Raw genomic sequence first — 12074 nt, forward strand, 5'->3', positions numbered from 1 at the left:
CCAGTAATGAAACTAATCATTATTTGCAGCACTGCATGTAAGAATCAGACCAGTCACACACAACAAATTAGCTACTGTGATGGTCAGAATCAGACAAAATCCAATTAACACATTCCATTTCACACGGCTATATAAAGCCGGCAGCTCACTAGAATAAGCGGCGATCAGGTGTGCGGAGGTCTGGTGTGTGATTCTCAGCTGCAGTATGTCTGTGTTTTGCTTTAAGTGACATTTGCTCCAAAACCAGGCGACAGCAGCTGAGCTTGCAGCGCCACTGATAGATGGTGTACAGACACAAGACAGTCACACGGTGCTTGCTGTTTGTGTCTGTGTCGGTGTAAATTTGGTGTTTTGTCCTGGTTGCACGTATTTTGAACTTCTAGAGATATCACTATATGAGATGTGCGTCATTTGAAGAGAATGCGTGTTAAGGGATGCTGCGTATGCAAGCTGTTACAACTATATTTGTCCTGTTTTTGAGCTCCTGTGGTCATTAGAGGGATCGGGTATGTATGTTATATGCTCCAGGACAAAAAAAAGCACTGGCTTCTTGCTTTGATTTCAGTAATGGAAAGAAGTTGATATTGAATCTGCATTGTTTAAACATGACATGCTCGTTAGGTTAATTGGCAATTCTAAATTGGCTGTGAGTTTGGATGAAAGAGTGAACAGTTCTTTGTCTCAATGTTACCGGTCTTATAGTAAACTAACAACATGTTCAGGGCATACCCCGCCTCTCTTCCCGTGACAGCTGGGATGGGCTCCAGCCTCCCCCCATGACCCTGTTGGATAAGAAAATGAATGCCCTGATGGATGCTAGTATTGAGTTGCACCCCTTCAGAATAGATTGGCATGATATTGATACTGGCAGATTTTTGGGCAGCACCTTCATTACATGATCTCCACTTGCACCACTTCCAAAAGTTGCTCTGCTGGATTCAGATCGTTATTGTTGAGGCCATGCATATTGTCATGTTCAAGAAACTACGCATACCCACCCTTATTTACAAGACGCTCTGGTTAAACTGTAACCACCTGCAAAAGCACGATGTATTATATACTACTACTGAATATGCTATTGAATATATAGCAGACCGAGCCAAAACGATTCAGCGTTTTTACAATAATTTTGATGTGCCCAAAGTTTTCCAGATGCTGTTGTTCATGCCTTGGTTGTAATACTTGAAGTTAGAGCTGCCTTTCTATCTGTGTTTGAACCACGCTGACCATTGTTCTCCCTCATCAGTGAGGCATTTTCATGTCGAATGCTGCATTTGATTCCTTGTAAACCCTAGAAAAGCTTCTGCTTCCCAGCAAATCCTCAAATTCTGCCCATCTGCCACCAACAGCAATGCCAATTCCAAGTCACTTAATTCGACTTTCTTTAGTTTGAACTTCAGCAGTTCTTCCTGTCTACATATTTAAATGCAGTGAGTTCCTACACCGTGATGGACTCATTAGACAGTTGCTTCGGCTAAACAGGCCTAATCAACAAAGTAAGTGTATATACTGTACTTTATGTACAGTTGTTCTGATAGTAAGTTATTTAAATGATCATTTCTATGTATCAGTTTTACCAACGCAAGCTGTATGCCTGATAAATACCTCATTAGAATTATCAGCTGACATGGCAGCAGTTTGTCCCCTAGCTGACTTCTTCAAAGCTCCACACAAACATGTATTATAAGCTGCTACATTTTATAATTTATTTTCAAGGCTGAATACACCAAAAACAAATCAAATCCCTCCCGCAGCATTCTGCAACGGTTTGGTTTTATTTTCTTAGTTATAAGAGGATTTCTTCCACTACATCAGTGCAAGGTAAATTGAATTTTGTTGGTGCGTGCTCATAGCAGTTAAATCTGCAATTACTCTAGAAAATCCAGAGAACACGCTGTAAACTTTTTGCACTGAGACTATGTCTTTTATATATTGTAGTTCCAGTGAAGAACTTTCTGGAAGTTGCGAAGCTATATGTTATTTATCCCGAAGTTGGGAAATAAGAAAATAACATAATAACTGTGTTACATGGTTAATGCACTACTACATATAAAGTTCTATCTGTCAGGGTCCTGGGTCCCATGACCCAGCATGTTTAGTTCTTTAGGATTTTTGTATTATTGTACTTGTGTGAGTTATTCTATGGTTTCCAGTTTCGATCCCTTGCCCTTCATGTTTCTCTGTGTACCCTCTGTTCTGAGTAAGTCTGTGTCTGCATGTTTGAGTTTCCCTCTGTGTCTTTCGGTTCTTAGAGTCCTCTACCTTATGGTTTGTCTCTGTGTTTCTTAGTTGCTGTCTCCACCATGTCAAGTTCGCGTCTCTATGTCATACTTCCTGTTTTACTTTGAAGGTCTGTGTCTTATGTGAATGCGTCCTGCTTTCCTTGTCTCGTCAGTCCTGATTTCTCCCAGCTGTGCCCTCCTTCTGTGACTCGTTCCCCTCGTTACTTCCCAGTGTATTTAAACCCTGTGTTTCTCTGAGTCAGTGTTGCGTCGTCCCTCTTGCTGTGTGGAGCTCCCTGTGAGTTTTAGTTTGTTGTTTCCTAGTTTAGTTTGTATGTTTTTCCCTGCCAACCAATAAAGCTGTGACTTTGAGTTAACACCTTGAGTCTGAGCGCCTGCATTTTGGGTCCTACTCCTGCCTGCCACACTGCACTCCTTGACACTATCAGACACACACTTCAGTGGCTGCATCAGCGGCAATTTAGGGTTCAATAGTTCAGGATATTTCAATATGTGGACAGCAGAATTTTTAAGAACGATACCGATAGCAATATTGGGCAATTTAAAAATCTGACATACTGGCCGATTTTTCTCTTTTAATGTCACTACAGTTATGGATGATTAAATCTACTGCCTAGCTCTGCTCGAATCAGCTGGTTGTTATGTTTTCGTTGGATTCCAAACACATGTTGGCATCAGGAGAGCTGCAACATCAACACTCATAATGTGGTTGAAGGGTGTTTCTCTTGTTCTAATAATATCAATACTCATACTGTGACACCATATGAGTTATTTTTCCCCATTGAATCTTGTAGAGTTATAGATTTTCAGACCACAAAATACACCTTGTGAACTTTCAGTGTAGTTAGGTTAAACCTCGCTGATGACTTGTGTAGCTAATGTTTACACAGAATTAGTTACTACTTCCAACCTTGCCTCACAGTGCTGGTCAGCAAGTAATTGAAGCCAGTGCTCAAGTGTCACACAGCTGGACCGCTCTCCCTGGTGGTTACTTTTAGCTTGTGTTTGTTGATGTTTTCCAGTGTTTCTGGAAATTGATGAGCTGATGCTGTTGACGATGGTGGGGGTCTTATTACTTATAGATCCACCTTAGTGAAGCTTTTTGTGCAATAGGGAGGCGGATTTGGATTTGAGATAGCCACAGCATCAAATTGAATGTTTGTCCACGGCAGAAGATTCAGTATGAAAGAGGGTGTTACTCACATGAAGCGGTCATTTTTAATTTAAGTGTTATCTGCGTCACTTATTTACATTACGTCATTTTTAAAATCTTCCTGTGATTTTTCTTGTTTACTTTATTACCATTTTCACAGCTAAATTGTTGTTTTCATTAAATCCTCATCTGTAATATATTTTTTAAATATTGTTCTTGGTAGAGCTGGATAATTATTTATGTCACACCCATCTTTAATGACATCCTCATTGTTTATTTTCCCCCCATCTTTTATTGTTTTCCTCATCTCTTTCTGTTTGATATGCACTGAGCTGCGCACACTTTTTATTTTTTTATGTTTTAGGATCAAAGAAGAACCAAAGCCTCAGCCGGCACAGTAAGTAAACTGCATTACCCAGTGTGCTCTAGGCTTTGACACTTCTTCCTGTCAGTCGATGCTGCGTGCTTCATGTGGCTTTCTCCTCTTCGTCTGGGAGTTTAATAAAAAAAAGTCATTAATGTCTTGGAAAAGAGTGGCCCGTTTTAATGAATAATTTCTCAATGAGTGAATCAGGTCGTTGAATTTTGTGCTGTGCACTAAACAGCTGACTTCCATGACATCAATGACATCGGCTTCTCCTTTCTTCCAGCTTTTTTGCAGCTAGGTCCCCAGAATCTTTCCCTTGTTCCTGATATCTAACTGGCTGTTCATCTTCATTCAGTGTATCATCTGCACTCTGGTTGGCTGGGTAGTCTAGTAGTTCAACTGCTAGTGTGGAGTAGAGCCGCCTGTCCTGCTATTCTGTACTATAGCTGCATTGTGATTAGATCTACCTGCAGGGCTAACCAGTCTGACAACCTGACCACCACTGCACCAAAAAGCTGCTATAAGTGACATTTACTGCAGCTCTCATTTCCATTGGCTGCAGAGCTTTCCTGCTTTTCTGTCCTTCCCTCAAATATAGGTCTGTCTGAATCATCTTTCCTTCTCTATCTTTCTCTCTGTATTTCTGACACTGTGTCTGGTTGTCAGTGTTCCACTAATCGCTGCTCTGCCCGTGTCCCGGCCTCCTCCTCCTCTCTCTGCTCTGGTTATAGTGAATGTCCCTGCTATTTTCCCACTACTTAAGAACCAGCCTGCTTCCTAAAAGCCCCCTTTCTGAACAGATTGTTTTCTCACATGATGACTCATTGTGATGTTCCAGTCACACTTTGCTTATTTGAACAGGTGGTTTCCCTTTAGTGGGATCACTGAGCTGGTAAATAACGTTCTTCAGCCCCAGCAAAAGTCCCCAAATGACAAGGAGCCAGAGCAAAATGCGTAAGTAAAAGTACAGACCCCTTTTTGATCTTCTCCCAGCAGGAACCGACATATAGTGGTGGGTGAACCGAGCAGCTGGATTCACAGCTTGTTTGGCCATTGGTTGATGTGAGACAATGATTAGAAATTTCTCACTTTGCTGGTTTAAGCACATAGGCGAGGGGTGCTGTGGAAGTGTTGTGCCACAATGAATTTAACTTTAATAAATGACATATTTATTGGCTGTAACAGGTCACTGATCAAGAAGACAGAGAGCGGAATTAGTCATATAATATATGTCGGTGTATTCTTAATCTTTGATCAGAACTCTAATACCAAATCCTGTATAAATCATTGTTTACTTTAAGGTTCTTTTTATAATAATGATTACATCTTTCCCTACCAAAACCCATCACTTATTAAATTCCTGTTAAAATTGAATCTTTCATTAACAACCACATAGATAAACATTTTAGCTGGCTTGATTTGTTTTAATGAGGAATAGAATATAGAACAGGAAACCAGTTTCACAGCTGCTAGCTCCACCAAACTACGATACGGTCAAAGTTGGGAGGTTGAGATAGTTGCTCCGTGTCTAAGATTGTTTAACATTGTAGAATTCAGACTTATTACTAATTTGTCTGAATTTCAATAGGGTACAGGGACATATGGTGTACTCAGTTGAAATCTTTTGAATTGTTTATCACCAGTGTTGGGAAGGTTACTTTTAAAATGTATTCCATTACAGAATACAGAATACATGTCTCAAAATGTATTCTGTAACGTATTCCGTTACGTTACTCAATGAGAGTAACGTATTCTGAATACTTTGGATTACTTAATATATTATCATGCTGTTTACAACTACATGAATGTACTATTGCTGTGATTTATTACTGTTACTGAAGGTCCGCGGCTCCGAACCGTAGTAAAGGGACCTCTGGCTAATACGGCTAGTAGCCGAAAACTAGCTTTACTTTGTTGTCTGGGTCAACTTTGCTAGCGAGAGACAGAGAGGGGAACTTATTGTTTTTGGAGGAAAACAGGAACACAGTGTACAGTCGAGTCTTAATAGCGTACTTACAACTGGGCTCGTCGGGCACTCTTCTTGGCTGCAGTGGTTATTATTATATTTACATGCTTCCAGCTCCCGTTTTTGCTTGATGACAGCTAGTACTTTTCCCTTTTCTCCCTCCCTCGCTCACAGACACATAACGTGTATGGCAGTCCATTCTCCCTGCAGCACGGATTACACTGCCTATGATGCTACATTCTTTAGAGCTATACCGGTAGCACTCTGCCTATTAGCTTAGCACAACAACAACAACAAAAAGGCCTGTCTCACCCAGGAAACACGCAGAGAGGGCGTCACCCTGTAACCATGGCAACCGTAACGCTGCCGCCTGGAACAACAGAACGTAGCTGTCAAACAAAACCCAAACAGTCCTGACCCGCCACAATATGAAACAGGGAAGTACCGCCGTGTAATCCATTTATTTCAACAAAGTAACTGTATTCTAAATACCACCTTTTTAAACGGTAACTGTAACGAAATACAGTTACTCATATTTTGTATTTTAAATACGTAACGGCGGTACATGTATTCCGTTACTCCCCAACACTGTTTATCACTATTGTCATGCTAGCTAGTGCATTTGCATGTGAACATTTGCAAACTATTGAGATTCTCAGCACTCATGTTAATTTCTTCTATGAAGGTGATAATAAATGAAGATAACATTTGTAGAAAACGTAACCACCAAACATCCCGACAAATGTGACTTCACTGCCTGTAAAAAATATGATGGTGTTAACTGCTGCTAGCTAGCATTACCTTGCTAATGGATCCTCCTCCTGATGGCTGAAAAGTCTTTGATGACTTTACCTTTTCTTTGCGACCAAGACAGCAACCACGGAGTGTAGATCTCTACGTCCTTCCACACTGTCTCAGCTTATTAAGTATGACACCAAGGCCACTATAATCACAGTTTTGCACTTAAATCAATGAGTGTAAGTGTGCAAGAAATAATATTCGTAATATAATATACTGATACACAGCAAAAATATAATCTGTGTGCCTTCTGGAGCATTTTGCTTGTTTTAGCTTGAACAAAGCTTTGCTACTTTATATGATGTGGTGGTAGTGCTCCCAACAAACATTTTAATGTTGAATAACCATCAGCTGACGTTTTTTTGTTGACGGTCAAATAAGTTCCCAAATGAAAGCTGAACTGACGTGGCAGATGTTACCGCGATGACGGCTCAAAGTACTTCTTCAACATTGGCTGGACGTCATTTTTAAACTTTCCAGCAAGACAATGTTTGTGTTCAAGAAATGTTTTCTACCATTTCTGGTATGTCTTTATTGATTAGAAAAAAATGAGGAGGAAAAACCATGGGTTCTTATAAGACTTACTGTCAGAAGCAGCAACCACACAACAATGTGATAAACATTGCTGTGTGCAATTAGCTTGCATACCAGAGTATCAAGCATGCTATTGAAATGAATAAAAAACAAACCAAAGCAGAGGGAAAAATGAATGCTGCACGCAGTGGGCCTGCTGTCTAGATTATTTAGCTGTAACAAAGTTTGTGAAAATCTGACACTGCAGACTTGTCAGCTCAATTCTTCTTCTGCCAATAAATCAATTAAACTAGAGTTTAAAGTCAAACTCAAGACAGAATTGTGATATTTGGACAATCTGATTTGCACCCAGTAAGTTGCTTCATCTTGTAGAAATCAATCAATTAATCAGTAATCAATAAATCAATTAACAGACTCACTGCTGATGTTTTAGGGTCAGCATGGCATAATAAAGACACCAGGAAGTTCAGCTCCAGTGGTGTGTGACAAAGGAGGAATCCCAAGGCCTGTAGAGAGCTTGTAGCTCAGGCTTGGTGTTGATATGCAGACTCTGTCATACGTCCAAGCGAGAGTTTCGTGTTACGGGCCGCTTATAGGTGCTCTGGTGTGGCAGAGAGGTAAGAGAGCTCCGATACGCTAGCTTGGGATGGGACAATGAGTAGCGTATGATTACTCGTCAGCAGCATCACCTATATTTGACCGAGTCTGACTGGATAAGCAAGAATGGGTACTGTGTACCAGCTGTTGGCTGCCATGAGATTCTACTCTGACTGGACATTTATTCTGTTTTACTCTGTAACTTATTTCCTGCATTTTATTAGTCTGGGATAGTTGTCTCTTTACTTTTGGGATATTTCCTTTATACAGCAAGATGCATTTGGACACTGACAGTACACTCCTAATTTTTCCCCTCTACACCACTGTATTTGATTTTGACTAAAGTTATCAACTTCTAAGTAGATAACTTAGTATTGACTTTCAGCTTTGATTTAAGGAATCATAATATTGCATTTACAAGTTGTTAGTTACCGCCAAGTCTAGACATAGTGATTCCAGTTTTTAAAGGTTCAAAGTTATTTGACAAATATAATTACTACCATCTAACATATCTTTAATACTTGGATGCAAGTCATTTGCTGATGGACTCTGAAGTCTGTTTTACAGTCACCATCAGTTACTGCTAGTTTGACTTTAGTTAAGTAAATACAACACATGCTCAGTTGGGCTCACAGCAGGTTACAGACTCTTTGTATTGGCTATCACATAAATTTTAATCGCTCTTAACTTATCTTGTTTTTTGATGTTACTTAGTCTCCTCAGTCCATTCCTTGTTTCCAAGGAACGTTCCAGAATGCTGACCTGGCCTCTCCTAGGACTGCTTGTTTTTTACACCTTACAGTGACCTTGTTCAGTTGAATTGCCGCATCTTTGGACCACATACTGAGAGCTCCCCTGAACAACAACACTTAAAACTCACTCCAGAACTTTACTCTCCTTAATCTGCCCTGAACACGATTGCACAACTGGCAATGAAACAGGTCATTAAACAACTGTAAGTCATAACAGATAATGCTATATTTTGGATAACTCTTGGTTTAAAGCTAAATGTCTTCACTGTACTGGTGTAGAGACGCAAACTTATGAAAGTTGCATTACTCTTTATGACCTTGACTTTGTATGCAGTATACACTTTACCCTGCTTAAATAGGTTATTCTTGCTATGTGTTATCTGTTTTAGTGCACAGATTTGCATCAGCAACTCTTGTCCCACCAAAAAGGTTTGAGTGACTGTTAGAAGTGGTTTGTGTAAGTGACCTTGTCTAGGCCACGTAGTGGTTCAGGATCAAGCGCATATCTCTCTAAATGCTTGACTGTAAGGGGAGATAAGTGAGAAAAAACATGATTGTTTGTACTCTTATTTCCTTTATCCTGGGAGACGAGTCTTTACCTCTTGTATCATATTCTTGATCAATCTGTTATCAGCCCCTCTGTCAGTAAATGAGATTTGGTGGGATCTGTTAAACAAGGGTACACACTAATCTCTGCTGGTAAACACAAAAGGCTCTGACACAATTAGCCCTTTAATCCCTCAGTGGGTACAACGTGGGGCATGCCTGTGGCACTCGATCTAATGTTCAGATGGCACAGTTACTTGTGCACATTACCACACACCCACACATAGACTCGAAGTGGCGTGTGTGGACCTTACGTTTGGGCTCTAAAGGTCTAGTTGTGAGCAAAGGAAACACGTTTATCTCAAATGCAGAGCTGTATGTGGTAAAAGGATAGCTCTGCTCAATAATTCACAAGCGCTAATGAATGTTGCAGGGGATATGTGGGCCGAAACCAATTCTAATCGCCATATTATGAAGTCAGCCCAGTGTTTAGTTTCCAAGGAGACGCTCAATTGACATGTGTCATACAAAATGCATGTGAAGAGCCCGTGCTTTTTTAGGAGCCTCTGAGGACTTGTTAGGAGTTAAGCGGCCACTGTATAAGATCAGATGTAATGTACCAGTAGGAGGCCATCTATAGGACACAAGGAGTAACACAATAGAGGCAGTAGCAATGACAAATGATTGCCTGGGCATAATACACCAGAGCAGTAATAACTGTGTGTATCTGGAAGATGATTATCTAACAGTATGGCTCCGAGGTGTGCTCGGTCTCACCTTACAACTGTCCTGATATAGAAACACAGGTGCAAATGATTCATTAAACGCAATGGAACCTGAGAAAGTGGAATTAAGTGATGTTCTTAAAGTTGCAAAGCAAATTTGATACCCACCCCCACCGTGTTTTAGGCGAAGCGCGATATCAAAGGAGGAGCTCAGCTTTGAAGCTACTGAGGTCATGGCGTCTGCTTTTCCTTTCAAAATCTAACACACTGCATACGTCTGAGGTTATATCACTTAGTCAGCTGACAGCAGAAGCTTTTTGTGGAAGTGTGATTTGGAGAAAAGGACTCAAGCCATGTGTCATCCAACAAGGATAATTCCAGTGTGAAACGAGTCTCCCACACTGCCACAAGTGTGCACTGGACACTCTAACAGTGCAATACTTACAGCCTTTGTTATGTATACTCTATGTCAAGATTGATCATTCAGACTAATAATAATAATAGTTTGTTTGTAGCATTTTTGCCACTCATCCTGAATAAGACATAGCACTTCTGGAGTACAAAAAAAAGGCTGTATGAGTAAAAAAAAAAATCAATGATATACCGATGTTCAATTTTTTAATGGGTCACCAATCCGTATCTCCTTTTTTTTTGTATTAACCTCTGCCCTTCCCATTTGCTTGCAGAAAATTGCACCAGCAGTTTGAGTCATATAAGGACCAGGTTAAGAAGATGGGGGAGGAGACAAAGCAGGGCCAGGACCAGAAGAGCGAAGCCCCAACCTGCGGGATCTGCCACAAAACCAAGTTTGCCGATGGCTGTGGCCACCTCTGTTCATATTGCCAAACGAAATTCTGTGCTCGGTGCGGAGGACGAGTGTCTCTGCGGTCAAATAAGGTAATGCCGTGTTGGTATTTATAAGGACACACACTCACACATGTGCTGATGCCCCACCCAGGCAATTTGGGGTTTTTTGTTTTGTTTTTCATATGTTTGTATTTAATACAAGGTTATGAAAGTTTGCTGTAAAATCATAGTCACGGCCATTGAGCCAGCAGTGTCTCTAATGGCAACTAATGTTTTTCAGATCATGATCGTGTACTCCAGTCACATGCCTTCGTTTCTAATTCTTCTTTCTCTGATGTGTTCATTCACAGCTATAGAAGTTTACACGTTAACGTACAGTTCTTCCATTTGACCACTCGAGGGAGCTGTCCCTCCTTTTTCTTATCTCATAGAGGAGCCCGATGACTGCTCTCGTATAATGTGGCACTTCGATGCCCAGCTAACCACTGTACAAGACTATGCTAAAGCTTTTAGGCCTTTTAAATGTGTGTTTTTATTTGATGCCGTTCAAAAATGTGCTGATTGAGTATGTGACAGTGCTACGAGGACCTACTAATGCCACTCACAATCTCTCTCTCTTCCCCATCTTTCCTGCCCCCTCTCCCCTCTAATTTGTCTCCCCTCTTTATTTCTTTCTGCTGCATTCCTGCTCTCATGGAATTGCAACAGGAGGACAAAGTGGTTAGCAAATTATTTTTTTGTGTTTCTTGGGACTGTCTGAACACAAGCATGGTTCATAAAATGCTGAGATATGCATAAATACACATACAGCAGCCAAGACAGATGGGAAGTGAGCATGAGAGGTGCTGATTAGTTTAATCTGTGAGTCATGTCAGTGTTAAAATAAAGGTTAACTAATACGAAATACATACACAGGGAGAGCCATTTTACACTAGGACATAGGTGTCAAACTCTGGCCCGCGAAGCCATACCAAATTACTATCAGAGCTGGCCTACTGGTATTATACAGCTAATATATATATCGTTTAGTATTAAGCTTTGCTTGTTCCATATTCAGTTTTTCAGCAAAACGTGTTTTAGTCCATAAGAAAAGATTCATTCTTATATCTGGAGGAATAAATATATTTCAATAAATATTAACGTTAGCCCGCGACTTTGTTCCAGTTTTGAATTTTGGCCCACTGTGTATTTGAGTTTGACACCCCTGCACTAGGACAATACAAAGACTGCAGTCTTGAAAGACAGAATAAAGCAGGGGTACTGACAGCAGGCTTATTTTCAGATAATCAGCTAAATATGATCACTTTAAAGTTTTATATTTTTATTCTTGGATTGCAGTTGAAAACAATCCTTATTTTATTTTGCACGATGTTTGGTGTAAACCTCCAGTTCATCCTTTGTCTGAAAGAGCCATTTCTTAGCTCCTTTCTTTTAAGCCATCATTCTTCTGATTTGCTGATGTTGATACCAGTACAAGTACTACTACTTTAACCTATAAAGGCAGCTAACTTAGACGATAGAAACAAAGCATCAATCCTATCATCTCGTAGTATCGAGCCGATACTAGCAATATTAGCATTGGTATT

The 12074-nt window shown here is 40.4% G+C and overlaps 1 protein-coding gene across 1 annotated transcript in view; it reads left to right on the top strand.

The window, feature by feature from the left end:
* The window catches only part of rims2a (regulating synaptic membrane exocytosis 2a), a 147983-nt gene that overhangs the window by 22016 nt on the left and 113893 nt on the right, over positions 1-12074 (top strand). Inside the window, 4 exon segments of the mRNA XM_085178578.1 lie at positions 3761-3793; positions 4625-4717; positions 10368-10578; positions 11197-11208. Coding sequence (XP_085034704.1) covers positions 3761-3793; positions 4625-4717; positions 10368-10578; positions 11197-11208 — 349 coding nt within the window.

This window comes from Neolamprologus multifasciatus, chromosome 11 (assembly GCF_963576455.1).
Source record: "Neolamprologus multifasciatus chromosome 11, fNeoMul1.2, whole genome shotgun sequence".
NCBI classification, from domain to species: domain Eukaryota; kingdom Metazoa; phylum Chordata; class Actinopteri; order Cichliformes; family Cichlidae; genus Neolamprologus; species Neolamprologus multifasciatus.